General features: G+C 42.7%; 1 protein-coding gene across 1 annotated transcript in view; it reads right to left on the reverse strand.

The window, feature by feature from the left end:
- Nucleotides 1-6,314: 6,314 nt before the first annotated feature.
- Nucleotides 6,315-17,479, reverse strand: part of SLC9A4 (solute carrier family 9 member A4) — a 57,653-nt gene continuing 46,488 nt past the window's right edge. Inside the window, exons 9-12 of the mRNA XM_030838683.3 lie at nt 17,177-17,273; nt 13,770-13,901; nt 12,930-13,017; nt 6,315-6,907 (exon numbers count right to left, since the gene is read on the reverse strand). Coding sequence (XP_030694543.2) covers nt 6,552-6,907; nt 12,930-13,017; nt 13,770-13,901; nt 17,177-17,273 — 673 coding nt within the window. The 3' untranslated portion in view covers nt 6,315-6,551. The remainder of the gene's footprint in view (nt 6,908-12,929; nt 13,018-13,769; nt 13,902-17,176; nt 17,274-17,479) is intronic.

Genomic DNA, 17,479 nt, shown 5'->3' on the forward strand with positions numbered 1-17,479 from the left:
TTGTTGGTTATCTATTTTATATAGAGTAGTGTGTATATGTTAATCCCAAACTCCTAATTTATCTCCCCCCTTATCTCCTTTGGTAACCAGAAGTTTGTTTTCAATGTCTGTGAGTCTATTCCTATTCTGTAAATAAGTTCATTTGTATCATTTTTTAGATTCCACATATAAGTGATATCATATGGTATTTGTCTTTCTCTGTCTGACTTACTTCACTTAATATGATAATCTCTAGGCCCATCCATGTTGCTGCAAATGGCATTATTTCAGCCTTTTTTATGACAGAGTAATAGCCCGTTGTATGTATATACCACATCTTTATCCATTCCTCTCTTGATGGACATTTAGATGGCTTCCATGTCTTGGCCATGAAAAGATGCTCAATATCATTAATTATCAGAGAAATGCAAATCAAAACTACAGTGAGGTACCACCTCACATGGATCAGAATGGCCATCATCAGAAAGTCTACAAAATAATAAATGCTGGAGAGGGTGTGGAGAAAAGGGACCTTCGTACACTGTTGGTGGGAATGTAAATTGGTGCAGCCACTATGGAGAACAGTATGGAGATTCCTTAAAAAACTAAAACTAGAACTACCATATCATCCTACAATCCCACTCCTGGGCATATATATACCCTGAGAAAACCATAATTCAAAAAGAGTCATGTACCACAATGTTCATTGCAGCACTATTTACAATAGTCGGGACATGGAAGCAACCTAAGTGTCCATCAACAGTGGAATGGATAAAGATCTTAGGACTTATTAGGACATTAATGCAGGAACATTTCCCCAGGGCTTTCTTTATATCTGGCATTCAAAGAGTTTATAACCTAAAAGCAGACAGTGGGCAGCATCCCTGGCCTTGAAAATAATTTATCAAATGTAAAACTCTCTTTCTGGGTATGAAGTTTTCCTGAGTCTACCCTAAGCACTAGGAAGACTCGAATGAGATGTAATCCCAATTACACATTTTCTCCTCCAACAAATTCATCCTCCTTCCTCAAGTCATTATGAGATGCCTAACCCCTGTCTGTGAGGTCCTCTTCAAAGTGCTTATTTTCTCTCACTCTACCTGGAAGAATTACCTCAATTCACCATAGATGTATTTTACTTTGAAAATATTCATTTTCATTCTTGTAATGAATGAAATGTAATGAATATTCTTTCTAGACTTTATTTCCAGTGTTTTCAAGTTTGACATGTTGTTATTCACCAACCTAATCAGTCTTTTTTTAAAATTCTTTTCCCCTTAGGTTGTTACATAATATTGAGCAGAGTTTCCTGTGCTATATGGTAGGTCCTTGTTGGTTATCCATTTTAAATATAGCAGTGTGTACATGTCAATCCCAAACTCCCTAATCTTTCCAGATATTTCTAACAGAGAGCTGCCTGAAGCCCCGTGTGTGTGGTGCAGTGAGACTGCAGGAATTTCAGCGGTATTGTCTACATTCAGAACTTGAAATTCAGCTCCGGGGGTGTGGGTGGAGAACAGCAAGCATTGTTTGCTAAACCCCATGCTCTTAAGACTGCTGGCTTGTACTGCCCTGCTCTGTGTGACTTTCCCGTGGGTGGGTCCCTGGCTGAGGACCTGTCCTTTTGTCCTCTTGTTTTAAGAATATCCCCTTTTTGGAGGACAGAATTTTCCCCTCCTTTCCTCTTTCTGATTCGTTGTGGGTTTTTTTAACTTCTGCATTTATAACTCTGGCGACGTTCCCCTCCCCATACACACAGCCCCTTTTGAAGATAGCATAGTAAGATAACAGGGCTGCTTCCTGAACCAGGTCCAGGACAAGCACAAACTCAGAACAAGGGCAGCCTTCACCCGTGAAACAGTATACCAGCGAAACCCAGAATCCGAGTTTCACTTGCTCTTAGTTACGCAGAAAAATTCCTGTGAGGAAACAAAATAAATGAAACCCTGTGAGGCCTTCCTTCCTTTTAAACTGGTCCAGGGCCATGGTGCTAGGTGACCCCTTATTTTTAAAGTTTCTAACTGGCTCTATTTCTAGTGTTTCCATTAGTTCAAAGATAATATGCCAATAGGAATAAAAATATTGAAATAAAAAATTGCTTAAAGGATATTTCACGTTTCCACTTCACTGTGCTGAATCCAAGATGCAGACTCCCGAATCAATAATTTGGCTATAGCCACTGTCAGTTTCAGTTAGAACCTCAGCGTCATGTAAGACAGAAAGGAACCTTGGGGAAGTGGCAGTAGTCCAGTCCATAAACAAGACCAAAACTCTTACTTGATTTCGTGAAGTGATCTTAAGAATTCATATGGTGGTGGCAGAAGGCATATTCATCTTTTCAGGTTACTCAATGTATCCTTTGCAACAGCTAGGAGGCCGTTACTACAGCTTAGTGGATGGAGGGAGGGGCTCTGGAGGCAGACAGCTCTCAACGTAGATATACCGCCATTTGTGTGTCTTCCATGAAAACTTGGACCAGCTCCGTGTCTCGGTGAAAGCTGAGACTGAGTGTCTTCTCTGCAAAGTGGGGATAACAATCATAATAACCACTTCTAAAGATTGTTTTAAGAATTCAATGTTTAACAATGTGTAGGTACTGTTCTTAGTGAAAAGCAGGGCACAAAGTACGCTTTCCATAAATGGTACAGTTACCAAGAATATGTTCCTCTTTAAATATTATACAGTCAAAGTCATTCTCCCTGCCGTCTTCCATCCTTTCAGTGGGTTGTCGGATTATATTTCCATCGTAAGTGAATAGCATAGTGCAGTGGTTCAGAGCCGCCCAGGGCTGTGGAGATTGTCTGGTTGGGGACCCCATTTGGGAACCAAGAACAAAGGTCTTTGGAAACAACATACAATTGATATTCAAAAGAGACTCCGTTTAAAATCACTCAAAAACATTTTATTTGTCTTCAGAAAATAATCTTAACGACACAAATGATCAATCTTGCTTGTCATCTGATTTTTAGATCATCTATTAAGTTTGTAAAGACAGATTTTCAAAATCACATCATCTTCCACTGTATTTATTTCCATTTTAAAGCAAAGTTCTTTTCTGGCAGGGTGGAGTTTCTGTTTCTTCCCATTGGATCCTTCCCAAGTGAGAAATAGAATGATGTGTGGATTTGAGACACTTATCAATTCTTCTCAGGGAAAAAGTTTACGTCAATGACTATAAATCAGACAGACCTGGTTTCCAAGGTCTTCCTTGGAAGCAGGGACACCTTGGACAAATTACTGCATCTCTCTAAACCTGTATCCTTTCACTTAAGATGGGCTGATGCTGGGAATTCCCTGGGGGTCCAGTGGTTAGGATTCCAAGCTTCCACTGCAGGGGGCACAGGTTCAGATCCCGCCAGCCACGCGGTGTGCCCAAAAAACAAACGAACAACAGCAACACAGCAAAGATGGGGTGATGCTGCATTTACATATAAAAAGCATTTGGAATAGTGCCCGACATGTAGTAAGCACTCTGTAAATGCTGCCTATTATGACTGTTCTAGTCAAGCCTGATTTCTTAGCACACGAAGTATGTACCTTGATTTTAGGACCAACCATTTTGATTCGCGATCTGTATTACTCTGCCTGGAAACAGAGTAGTGACCCCCTTGGTTCATTTTACAACATGGTTCCAGTTACCTTGTTGAGTAAGAAGCCTGGGGGGTGGAAATTGTGACTTCTCACCTGTCATACTTCTTGAGCATCCCTGGCTTGGAAGCTGGTTAGAGTCTCAGAAAGAAAAAGAATTTATTAAATCAAATACTGTGGCCAGATGAAACAACATATCCCTTGCTAATTAGAGGAGTAGCTAGTACTGAGGCAGGCATCTCTTTTATTCCCCTTGGCTTATGGCCCAATTAACAATTAACAGTGACTGATGTTCTAACAGGGGAGCTTTCTGTCTGCATGGCTGGGTTTTCTCAGGAAGAGTTAGAAATAAGATACTTGACAGAGTTTAGTCAGGAAAGAACAATTAAAAACTACAAGAAACCACCCACATTATTCTTGGATAAAATATACTTGCAAAAACTTTAGACAACATCAATACGTTCACTGATTTTATTTATTAAAAACGAACTTTTCCTAATTTTAGAAAGTTATGACTAGAAGGTATTTTTTTCCCCGTGCTTAAAATTCTTAAACACCTATCTCTCTAGTTAATATTTATAAGTTAAGGGAATCACTTTTCTGGAGGACAGATTCCCGTATAGGAAAGATTCCAAGTTGAAGAATGAAAGCCCATTGATGTTTCCCCAAAAAAGAGGAGTTTTCCCTTACTCACTGGGTGCCTATCGTAATATGCAGAGACAGGGCTTCTCAACTCACTGACTTCTGAGAATCAACGATGATTAGAATTGGACACCAGGGTAACTCCAAAGCAAGGAAATGCAGTAATTTTGAGGTAATGACACAAACATAAATGAGCTTTGCTTGAAAAACATGAATCCATACCCAGACCTTATTTCTGGTTGTGCTGTTGGTTGACGGATGGCTGGAGACTCGACCGGGTCGAGTTGTGATGATGGTTTTCAATGCTCTCTAATTCTGTCACATCTTCTTCCCAGTGCCCCGAAGTATCCTTTGTTATGTCCATCAAACTGCCTCTCAGAAAGGTCTCAGATGTCTGTCATCACTCTTCATGTGATTAAACCAATGTATGTCCTCTCTCATGAACACATATATTTTAGCCTAAATAATTATAGCCATTATGATCAAGCACTGAGCTAAGCATTTTACAGATATTATCTTATTTAATCCTCATGATCATTCTGGGAGGTAGATAAAATTATTACCTTATTTTATCAATTGGCAAATTTCAGCTTAGGGAAGATAATTAAGTTGCCCAGGGTCCCACAGCTAAAAGTGGTCTGGCTTCAGAGCCAGAGCTCTGAACTAACTGTATTGATTTAAAAGGCCAAATCATTTGAGTGGCAGGCACCCGAGTAGGTGAAGAGTATTCTGCAAGCCTCCCTGCAGGCTGAAGACCTGAGCTTTGCCACACACCTGTCACAGCACTCACCCCCTATGTAGGAAGGGTCATTCTAATCACTGAACTCAGGTGGTCTTTACAGCTCTAACGCCTGTGACCCTGTATTTTCTTCCAAGAAGAGAAGCACAGAAGTATATGGCTGATATGAGAGAGAGAAAAGCATGAAGGGAGAACAGTAAAGTATCTAGAATCTGATCTGCACTTTGTCATGGCGGACTCCCTTCTACAGCCTACGTTTCTCGTTTACCAGGTTGAATAAAGACAGAAGCGCTCCCATGGCATCACATCAGGTTTGGGGAGGATAAATAAGGATATTTACCACATCCCAAACACCAGAAAACATGTGGAATCCCTTTTAAGGTGGAAAGCCTCTGCATAGGATGAATACAAGGAAATGCCTCTTTACCCAACTTCAGAATTCACTGAAATCCAAGACCATTCAGGCAAGCAATAGAAATAGGTTTGTCCGATTTTTTTTTTTTTGAGCTGTAGGATTTTTTTTTAACATTTTCCTCTTTTTGAAATTTAATTTAATTTTACATTAGAGTATATTTGATTTACAATGTTGTGTTAGTTTCAGGTGTACAGCTCAGTGATTCAGTTATTCATATACGTGTATCTATTCTTTTTCAGATTCTTTTCCATATAGGTTATTACAGAGTATTGAGTAGAGTTCCCTGTGCTATACTGTAGGTCCTTGCTGGTTATCTATTTTATATATAGTCGTGTGTATATGTTAATCCCAAACTCCTAATTTATCCCCTCCCACCACATTCCTCTTTGGCAACCATAAGTTTGTTATGTGTGTCCGATTTTTTTTTTTTTTTTTCCGGTACGCGGGCCTCTCACTGTTGTGGCCTCTCCCGTTGCGGAGCACAGGCTCCGGACGCGCAGGCTCAGCGGCCATGGCTCACGGGCCCAGCCGCTCCGCGGCATGTGGGATCTTCCCGGACCGGGGCACGAACCCGTGTCCCCTGCATCGGCAGGCAGACTCTCAACCACTGCGCCACCAGGGAAGCCCTCAAGGGGAATTATTGACCAATCATGTTTGTATCTCAATAAATTACATGAATGACACATTTAGTGAATAACCCCTGGGGTGACTGACGTCTGTCTCTCACAGGGAATTCGTCTACAAAGCACAGCTAAGCACAGCTAAGAATGTGGAAGAGACTGCGAGTCGGTTCCCAGTCCTCTGAAGAATCTCCTTGCCTCTTAGAGAGTCACAATAGCTTCCCAAAACCAGGAACAAACACAAAACTCAAGGGACTTCCCTGGCAGTCCAGTGGTTAAGACTTTGCCTTCCAATGTAGGGGGTGTGGGTTTGATCCCTGGTCGGGGAGCTAAGATCCCACATGTGGCCAAAAAACCAAACTATAAAAAACAAACAAACAAACAAAAAAAAACAGAAGCAATATTGTAACAAATTCAATAAAGACTTTAAAAATGGTCCACATCAAAAAAATAAAAATAAACAAGAACAAAACTCAACTGCTCTCTTCAGAACTCTGAACATCCTTCTTTCACAGTAATCGGAACATGGACTCTGGAAAAACCCAACACAATCCTGTGGACCGTAACATTACTTGCTTTGGAGCAAAGGGCTATGGGATCCCTGGAGGTCCCTGCCGGGTCTGTGCTCAGCTGACCATCGGGACCCAATGGCTGAGGCCTCTTCCTCACTCTCCTCCCCAGATTCGAAGTCCTCATCTACTGCGTGAAAGAGCGGTTTGGGCCTCAAAACCACCCTTCTGCCCCCGCCCAGTTGTTCTTCTTGGGTCCTATTTCTTTGATAGCCCAAGTGGGCTGGCTTCCCTCCTCTGTGTAAGTTCTTCATCGGGATTATTTCTTGTGTCCGTTGTCCTTCCTGAAGTGACCCCGTTGGAGAGTGTGTGTTGAACATGATGGTGGGGACTTCTGCGTCACTGCCGTCATGATCTGGGAAAGGATAATCGAAGGAGGAAAGAAGAGGACTTTAGATCAGAGAGTGGAGACTTCATATCCAGGCGAGAGAACTCAGAGGGAAGAAGAGTCCTCCTGCTGTTCCAGCTCCTACACTCACTCACCTTTCTCATCAGCATGGTTTTCCCTTTCCGAGGTTGCTACCCCAAGGTGGGGTGGAGTAGAAGCTATAGACGCGGTGTGAGAAATAAACAGAAATGCATGGAAACCTGCGCGTCCGGCTGGTCTCTCCCAGGGAAATGAGGGAGTGTTTCTCACAAAATCAGATCCATTAGCCATAAAGCACAAAAAGATGCTTTGTGTTGTCAAAGACCAATGGTAAACTGAAGGTTCCAAGGTACTATGATATGAAAAGGGTGGATTTTATCTAGGTTTGTTTGTGTTTTTTTGGTTTGTTTTGATTTTTTTTTTCATTTTTTAACTCTAGGTTTGATTTTTAATCGGTGGCTACCAGAAATCATTAAATCTGAGTTTCATCCTTTTGACCTTGAAATAGCTAATCTTAGAGAAACAGGGATGGGAGAGGACCACAGCAGAGTCACGAGTAGCAAAACAGCCGTGATGCCTTCCTTTCAGAGGATGTGAGGCGTGCACAGCGTGCGTCTGGCCCACGACGGCAACAAGAAGGATGGGAACGTCCACTTACTGAGAACTTACTCTGTGCTGTCACGGTGCTGATCTCTTTGCATGTTATGCCATTTAATCCTCACAACAGCACTCTGAGAGGAGGAAAATTGTGAGCCTCATCTCTTAGGTTTTTAAGAGGTTAAGTGACTTTCAGTATCACACAGTGAGGATGGGGCTGCAGTTTGAGCAGAGCCTGTCTGAGAAGCTGGCATCTGCTCCTCCCCAGGCTGTCCCTGTCTCCTTTATAAAAGCTGTGTGTGGGTCAGGACAGCTCCGTCAAGAGTGCAGGGCAGCCATTGGGTACCTATGTCATGTCCCCTCCAGATACCTAAACCACGTCCGGGACGTTGCCTTTCCCTCCTTCACTGTGCACATGCCTTCTAGGGAGCATTTTTCAGAAATCTCATTTCTTCTCATTTCTTCAAGTTCTCACCTTATACATGTATTTTCCCTTTAAATATTCTCCTGAAAACTTAGGTACTTTAAGACATCTATATTTAAATCTGAAATAGGGTTCTTTCTCCCACTCTCTACTTCCTTCTAAAAAACAAAACAAAAACTTCACAGCTAGAACTAATATGTACACAGGTTTATACTTGACGAAATGTGTTTGGAATGTGGGACATCAGAAAAACTTCAAATATCCTGTTCAATACTATTTTTCCAAAAATGTGACCAAATTGTCCTGAGAAGGTTGTCTGGAAGTTCAGGAGGGGGTGGGAGGTGGGAGGAGGGGAATCAGCTGCTTTGAATTTTAAAAAAAGTGAGTTAAAATATTTGGCCGTTTTTTCAGGACTTCCCTTTAATTTGTGCTTACGATCTGGTCTGGAACCAGAGATCCTCTTGATGCTTTGGTGCCTGAAACGCTAACTAAGAAAACAACAGCTGGTCCTTCTGTCCCCGAGAGCCGTTCCTTCCTCTGTCTCCCCTCAGCCCCCCTCCTGGTTTCCAACCATCCTTCTGAGCTAAGGTCCCCCTCAGAGGACAGATTCCAGCTGCATCTCCTGCCCACCTTCTGGTTACTGAAAAGTGGGGTCCTAGAACTTGGGAGAGGCTTGGGCAGGTGACTTGCAAGCTTCCACTCAACTTAAGTCACTAGATCCATCCAAAACGGGAAGAAGGAGTTGCTTGGAAAGTGGAAGGCGGAAGGAGGAAGGGTGGGGACTCTCCTATCTGCACAGTCCTCCTCCAGGTTGGCGCCAGGCAGTGCAGTTCCAGGGAGAGATCAATGGAAACCTTTGCAGCAAAATCTGAGTGTCTGTTCCTCTACCTTCCACCTGGCTGAGAGCTCTAACCTCTGGACACGGGCACCGGGGGGTGGGTGAAGGAGAGACAGGGAAAGGGTTTCTGCTCAGGGCAGGGCTGAACCTAACCCACTCCTGATACAACAAAGGCTGTTTAGAGACCCGGACCTTGCCCTCCCCATGGTCTTGTTTTGTTTCGTTTTAACTGTGGTAAAATACATAAAACATAACATTTACCATTTAATGAATTTGAAGTGTACAGCTCTGTGGCATTAGATACATTCACATAGTAGGGCAACCATCACCACACTCCACCCACAGAAGTCGCTCACCTTCCCCAGTGCTCCTGGGTTCTAGGAGGGTTGTCCAGGCAGGACCTCTCTACTTACAACACCAAGGGAGCCCCAAAGGCAAAGGAGCTTGGAGGAGTGTGTGGAGCCTGCAATCCAGCAGGGAGCACCCAGACATCTAGAGAAGGGGTGTCCTAACACGGGCGGACAAGGGGAGAGCGAAGAGAGACAGTGCTCTGCACGTCACAGCCTGGTTAGCTGCGGGGGACATCAGGGGGCTGCCTGAAGGATGCTACACCTCCCTCTACGTCCTCCCCTAGAGCCCCTCCAGCCATTCCCTGACCTTGTCCTGGTGCGTAAAGGCTTCAGATTTGGAGAGAAGGTGGATGCAAATAATTGTGCCCAGATACCCACGGAGGACTAGCTCAGTCTAATCCTGATTATTATTATAATTCTTTAAAACTTAAGAATAACTGATAAAACAAGTCTCACTTTTCCTTCACAGATTTCTAGGTTACCCACTGTTTCTCCTCACTGAATGAAATTTAGAACCAGTTGAGCACATTTGAAAGAAAAAAAAATTCATTGGGACTAAGATTTCATTCCACGTCTAGATTAACTCATGTAGAAATGACATTTCTTTCTTTCTTTTTTTTTTTTTTTCCGGTACGCGGGCCTCTCACTGTTGTGGCCTCTCCTGCTGCGGAGCACAGGCTCCGGACGTGCAGGCTCAGCGGCCATGGCTCACGGGCCCAGCCGCTCCGCGGCATGTGGGATCCTCCCGGACCGGGGCACGAACCCGCGTCCCCTGCGTCGGCAGGCGGACTCTCAACCACTGCGCCACCAGGGGAGCCCAGAACTGACATTTCTAAAGTACCGTCTTCTTTTCAAGAACACCCCTATCTGCCCAAGTCAAGTCTTCTTCGATACCCCTCACTAGTAATAAAATCAATAATGGCTAATATTTCTTGCCCACTTACTTGGTTGCAGGCACTGTTCTAAGAGTCTTACCTGCACCAAATGGCTTCACTCAGGGCAACACTTGTATGTGGGAGGTACCAACATTCTCTTCTTTACAGAGAGGAAATGAAGCATGGAAAAGGAGAGTTTTATGTTGTCTTCATATGTCCTATATGTGTTTTCCTAGGATCTTATGATTTTTATTGAAAGCGTGAGTGAGATGTGTTTTAGGGCATCTATTGAAAGGATGCTTTGACCTATTAATCTGGTGAATAATGTAAATGCATTTTCCAAATGTTAAACAACCCCACCTCTGGGATAAGTCCTACTTTGTAAGGTGTAGTATTCTTTTACTATCCCGCTGTATGTTATTTATAACGTGTTTGTACATTAGTGTTCAGCTGAGGCTGCTGTGTGGTTATTTTTTGCTACCGTAGCTTGTGATATTGACATTCATCTCAAGAAGTGACTGTGAGGCTTTCGTGTTCTCTATCACTCAAGCAACATAAATAGCACCAGCTGCTTGTACCAGGAAGAGTTTTAAAAATTAATCTATTATATACCCTATGCTTGCTGTTCTTTTGTTTTGTTTGCTTTTGTCTGTATTATAGTTCTTTTTAACATAAAATAATACTACTTAGAAGAGTGTGACGTAGGAATAGATGACTAGATCGATGAAACAGAATTAAGTGTCCAAACTCTCTAGTTTAGGGGTAAATGACTAGTACAACAAAATTGGAAAAGAAGGTGCTGGCGCAGGAGCATGGCCATTTGAAAACAATTTGAAATGTGTCTCTGTCTTAACCTACACAAAGATAAATATCTTTATTATCAAAATAACTATTAGCCATTTGGCTTGAAATTGAAAAAATTAAACTATGAAAGTTTTAGATTTTAAATTACTTGGTGAATCATTTTTCTAATGTTTCTGTGGAAGATTGAGCTGGTTTGATGAATCAGAATACACAAATTTGAAGACAAGTATATCTAAAAACTAAATGATAAATGTGAAACTTTAGGAAAAATTATTGGCAGCAAATATGAAACAATGGGTGATATTCGTGTTATACGGTGTTCTTCAAATTCGTTTTAAGAAAAAAAAAGCAGAAAAAAATGGGCAACGGCAGAAACAAAAACTTCCTCGAAAGAAATATGGTTGCCTCTAAAAATATGAAAAGATGTTCAACCTCACTGAAAATCAAACAGACTCAGATGAGAATTAACTGTGGTATATAGATTTTATCCTGTCATATAGTAGACTACTCAAACGTTAACTCAGAATAGCCCAGTGATGCTGAAAACGTTCAGAAATCACCTTTCTCACAACTGTTGATCTGAAGGTAAATTTAAATATACGTAATTTTTTATCTAAAAATTTTGCTTCCAGGAATATATACTAAGGGAGTAATTGGTTATTTGAGCAAAAATCAATCACAAGTAATCCAAAGAAATTATTAGATATCTTTGCTTATATTCATTAAATATTGGAAGCATTAAATATTTGTTAATAAGGATTTTGCTAAATAAGCTAGGGGGCTTTCATATAATTGACTATTATTAAGTCATGAAATGATTACTAGGTTCATATCTGTTGATACTAAAATATGTCCACAACGTATGGTTGAGTGAACTAGACAATTTATAAATATTGAAGAACAATGACTGTATTATGAGTTTATGTATAATACCTTGCTGTGTGTTTGTGATTTTTTTTTTGTTTGTTTGTATCAGGTCCAGGTAGGGTAGAGATCAGGATGATATAGATAGAATTATAGAAGGATGCTTACCAAAATGTTCTATAGTGAGTATCTTGGGTGTTGGAGTTTCGAGTGCTTTTAAATTTTTTTTTATGCTTTTCTCCACTGGCTGACTTTGATTTTATATCAAGCATGTTTTTATATCAGAAAAAAATAAAGTTTCATTGTAAGGAATAATTATATTCACTCTTCAAAGATTTAACTCTCAAATCCTATATGTTTAGTTTATTCAAATTTCCAATGTGATTCCAAGTCTTAAAAATTTAGGAATATTAAACTAGAGAACATGGCATATCATATATATTATATGCCACTTTATGCTAATAGAAAATCATTTTATATACACGTTTAAAAAATAATAGCTTTGGGGCTTCCCTGGTGGCGCAGTGGTTGAGAGTCCGCCTGCCGATGCAGGGGACACGGGTTCGTGCCCCGGTCCGGGAAGATCCCACGTGCCGCAGAGCGGCTAGGCCCGTGAGCCATAGCCGCTGAGCCTGTGCGTCTGGAGCCTGTGCTCTGCAACGGGAGAGGCCACAACAGTGAGAGGCCCGCGTACCGCAAAAAAAATAAATAAAAATAATAATAATAGCTTTTATGAGCACAATAGCCAGTTTCAATAACTCTAAGAATTCTATTTAAGTAATAGGTATTAAATGGGAAACATCCAATCAGTAAATTTGGTGAAGTTATTTTAGTAAAATTTAGCCAACTTTGGAGAATTCTGCTAATTTATAAAACACAGGAGAATCCCACCACTTCAAAGAAGGACCCATTTTATGTTTCCCTAAGACAGGGGTCAGCAGTTGATGACCCCCAGGTGTATCTCTCTGATGCATCTTTTGGTATGGCCCCTGAGCTAAGAATGGTTGTTACACTTTTAAATGGCTGAAAAAAAAATTTTTAAAGAATATTTCCTGTTAAGTAAAAATTATATGAATTTCAAATTTCAGTGTTCATCACTATAGTTCTGAATTCAACTAATAAAATACTTGTGTTCTCTTTTTCTTGTCATATATGTACTTTCATAATATTCTTGATTTTGCCTTTTGGCCCACAAGCCTGAAACAGTTTACCATCTGAACCTTTCCAGAAAAGAGAAGCAGCCAGGGATGCAGGTTACCTGTGAATTCAGCCACCCTCACACCTCTGCCTGCTGGCTGAGGACGGCTATAAGGAAAGGAGAGGTAGCGGATGTTTTGGGTACCAGCCTGTGGGTAACAAGGAGAAATAAAAAGCAGAGTTAGCCACGCAACTGACAGCTTCACACGACAAAGTGAGAGATACAGACCCACTCTGCAGCATCGTGTTTGGATCACTGCCTTTCAGTTACTTCAGTTTAAGGGAAACAAAATGCCTCCGCCTTCAGTATATGTCCTTTCCCTCTCATGATAAAATAGGCCATGATAAACCTCTCAAAGTTTCTCCTGCAGCCCTACTGACATTAGGGTAGAGATTAGGGTCTACTCCAGACCCAACCTCCATTCAGAGTCCCAGTAAGATAGCTTGGATATGGCCTCAGATGGAGTAGCTCAGATGCACAGTGGTTGCCATGAAGATAGGGTCCCAGAGACGTGGGGAGAACAAATTCCTCCCTGTATCTCCCTGGGGGAGGAGTAAGCTTCCTAGAGCCAGGGTCCCTGTCCACGGATGGTCCCCTGGAATGTCCAGTCCCTGGCCACCGTGGGAGCTAGTCTAGCCTCACAGCCCAGGGAGTGTGTTCCAGTCACTGACCCATCCTGGAGGGCAGTTTGCTGCCACATACCTCGTGGACGGATGCTTTGGGCTCCAAAGGGCCCAGGCCCAGAGAAGGGGGTGTCTGGTGTCCTGTACCCTCTTAGTTTTGTCTTTTTCTGTCAACGAGGTAGTGGTTTTGTTTGTTTGTTTAAATACTGAGGTAGTCACCTGACAAGGCCCTGCTCCGGCCCGGCCCAGCTCAGGTGAGTCAGTGTCTCCGCCTTACCGGCTTTCCCCAGGGCAGGCTGTGACCTTTCCTCGCGCTCTCCCTGAAGGTGTTCTGGCGGCGGATCAGGATTTCTTTCGCCTGCTTCTCGCTCGTTTGGGGTTTGAGGTTGTATTTGTTGTAGGACAGGGTCTGTAGAAAGAAGGGGATGTCAAACATGTACAGACATCTCAGCACAACTTCCAGCCTCAGGAGACCATGGAAAAACCAAGAACAAAGACTAGTAGAGCGAGCAGGTGGTGCTCAGGTCCTCTGAGCGTTTGCCTCAATTACACAGGCACAAGCTGTGGCCCCGGAGGAAAGGTCTGTGCTCGGGGCCAGCCCCTCAGGACCAAGCTGCGGTGGGAGCCTTGCGTCTGGCTCACAGGCTAGTGCCCCCCATCTGCGCTGTCCCCCTGTGACCTCCCACAGCGATCACCCCCGAGGTACCCACAGACTTCGGTGCCCCCCCAGCCAGCACACACTCTCTTTCCCAGGTCACGTTTGTTATGCTAGGCCAGCGGTTGCTGAGTGTTTAGGGATCAGGGGAATTTAAAAATGACTTCGGCAATGTCTAGATGGTTGCTATTTTAAAATGTTGCCAATCAAAGATACGCACAAAAAAATCAGCCCATTAGTATCACCACCATCAGTTCAAAAAGGAAAAAGTCTTTTAACCAAAGTAGTAGGACGGGCATGATCTTCGATACAGAACAGTTTTTCAAATTGAATCAGTTTAGTTTTATGAAAAATGTCTTCCTTATCTTCACAGAGGCCAGTGAAAATTTGTCTTGAACCACAGACCAGCATGGTCCTCAGATGTTTACGAAGTGCTTAACGGGAATCTCTTTCACCCAAACTAGAGGACTACAGATGTCACCGTTTGTGACAAGCCTCAAAACTGTAGACTTCCCACGAGCAACAAAGCAGACAGACAGTTGTCCTGGATTTCACCTTTGGTTTTTCCTTCAAGAGAGCAAGAGGACCATGGCAGAGGAGAGGAGCCATATGAACTACGTAAAGACAGGATGATAGGGCTTCCCTGGTGGCGCAGTGGTTGAGAGTCCGCCTGCCGACGCAGGGGACGCGGGTTCGTGCCCCGGTCCAGGAAGATCTCACATGCTGCGGAGCGGCTGGGCCCATGAGCCATGGCCGCTGAGCCTGTGCATCCGGAGCCTGTGCTCCGCAACGGGAGAGGCCACAACAGTGACAGGCCTGCGTAACGCAAAAAAAAAAAAAAAAAAAAAAGACAGGATGATAACCAACCAGGACCTGCTGTGTAGCACAGGGAACTCTGCTCAATACTTTGTGGTAACCTCAGTGGGAAGAGAATTTGAGAAAGAATAGATATATTGTATATGTATAACTGAATCACTCTGCTGTACACCTTTGTCAATCAACAACACTGTTGATCAACTATACTCCAATATAAAATAAAAATTTTTTAAAAATAAGAAAAATAAAGGAGGCTTTAAGGAAAAGAAACGTGGCTAATCCGAATCATAATGTGCTGTAAGAATAAGCTATACACTGATTTTGAAGACATTAATTTAAAAGAAAAGAGTATAAAGTATCGCATTGGTAGTTTTTAAAATTTATGATGTGTTGAAATAATATTTTTGATATAGTGGTTTAAATAAAATATATTATAAAAAATTTTTTTTAAAGGTTAGGATGAGAAAGGAAAGACAGAAAGGGTAGGACTGGTGAGTCGTTCTCCCAAGTAATAAAAGAGGAAGCAAAAGCCATCTCGGGGGTGGAGTCCCCCTCTGTTTACTATGTATGTTCTCCCCGTGGGAGTTTCCATCACCTACTGGCTCTATGTGGTCAACAAGGAAGGGAGATCCTGCACAGCTTAGAAGGGAGAAACCTGGAGGTCAGTCTGAGCAGGCACTGATAAAAGAAGAAGAAAGCTGATTACTTAGGAACCTGATAAAAAAGAGAGAATGCACGGTTAGCCTCATTTTTGGGGCGGCTTGGAGTTCCAGAATCTCTCTCTCTATTTCTGGACTTTCCCTAAACTCAACCTCCACCCCCATGGGGCAAGTCTGAGTACCAGGCACCCTCTGGACTCCAGCCCTCACTGAGCCGGCCAGCATTCTTCAAACCAGGAAGCTCTTAACGACTTATCTAAGGCGGAATGTGATAGTCTTGCTGAAACAGTTTCACCTGGAATGATTTGAAAGCAGCTGAATGTACTCGAAGTGTGCTATGAGTGTCGCTGACCTGGGTTCCTCCCGCAGGTGCAGGGCCTTTTTGCTGACACATTCCCCTTCATCACTGACCTTCTCGGCACAGCAGCCAGAAGACATTCCCTTGCCCTGGACCATGCAATTCTGAAGTCATGGAAAGAGCTGTGGGTGGGTAGTTGGCAGACCTGGGCTCTCAATGCAGATTCGTTCTGAGATCTTAAACAAGTGAAAAAACAACTCCTCTGACCTCAGCATCTTCTACTTGAGAAGATGAGTTTTGACCAGATGAGTTTTTGGAGTCCCATGACCTGGTCACCAAAACCGAGGCCCTCACAGTTAACTCACTTCTAACCCTAGTCAACAATTGGGATGTTCCATTGAGTCCTCAAACGTAAAGAACTCCTAATTAGAGGACACAAATGAAAATACCATTTGATTAAATCAAAGTTTCAGGAGGATTCACTTACCGTCCCTGAAATGTTCTTGCTGTGAACTTTGGGCCAGGTCCCAAGTACTAGTATAGCCTCCATACCCTTTTCCAAAATTGAAAAATACTATGCCTGACGTGTCTCCTTTTTGTGGATATATATATATATATATGTATATATATATATATGTGTGTGTGTGTGTGTGTGTGTGTGTATATATATATATATATATATATATTTTTTTTTTTTTTGGCCTAGCGGCATGTGGGACCTTAGTTCCGGACCAGGGATCGAACCCATGACCCCTGCAGTGGAAGCTTGGAATCTTAACCACTGGACCGCCAGGGAAGTCCCTGAAATGTCTCCTTTTTTATCTTAGGCTTTCAGCAATGTGGTTTCGATATTCTAATCTAAACCATCTCAGTTTTCTAAGCTCTATTACAGTCAACCACGCTGAAACAACTCCACCATCACAGGCATCCTGGGGCCATCTTTCTTCCATGGTGGGTGAGTGTCACTGCTTTTCTGTCTCTGGAGGGGGAGGGAGCCCTGCTGGTTCTGGAAAACTCTGGGGCTGCAGGGCTAGGGCAGCCTGACCCCTAGGGCCTGCAACTGGATTTGCATTTCTCTTTATACCATGGGTGCCGATTTTGCTGCAGAAACATAACAATTAACTTTCTGTTCTCCAAACTAAGCAGAGAGAAATTTTTCATCAAGAAGACTGCTTTGGAGAGAATAACATGAACAAGAGCTGATTCCTGGAGGACTGGAACCCAGGACAGGCAACAGGGACACGTCTTATACACACCCTTTGTCGAACTTGGTACATGTTGTGTGTCAGAATGTCCCTCATGGACTCCACATCTTCAGGGGAGAGTCTTTTGGTTTCTTGTATCCTCTGGGCCCTGGAAACATCATTGGAGGGAAGCCAAGCATTATTCTTCCATCTTGGCAAGGGGACCACAAAAGCATGAATTTACTTTCAGGAGTTCTAATTGATAAACGTAAAGGTTATGTTTTTAACATAACTTTTCCTGTTGTTTTAGTAAATTCATATGAAACGTCAGCATGTGTGTCTTGACTTACATTTTGAGCATGTGGCTTCTTTGCC

This window comes from Globicephala melas, chromosome 12 (assembly GCF_963455315.2).
Source record: "Globicephala melas chromosome 12, mGloMel1.2, whole genome shotgun sequence".
Classification (NCBI taxonomy): Eukaryota; Metazoa; Chordata; class Mammalia; order Artiodactyla; family Delphinidae; genus Globicephala; species Globicephala melas.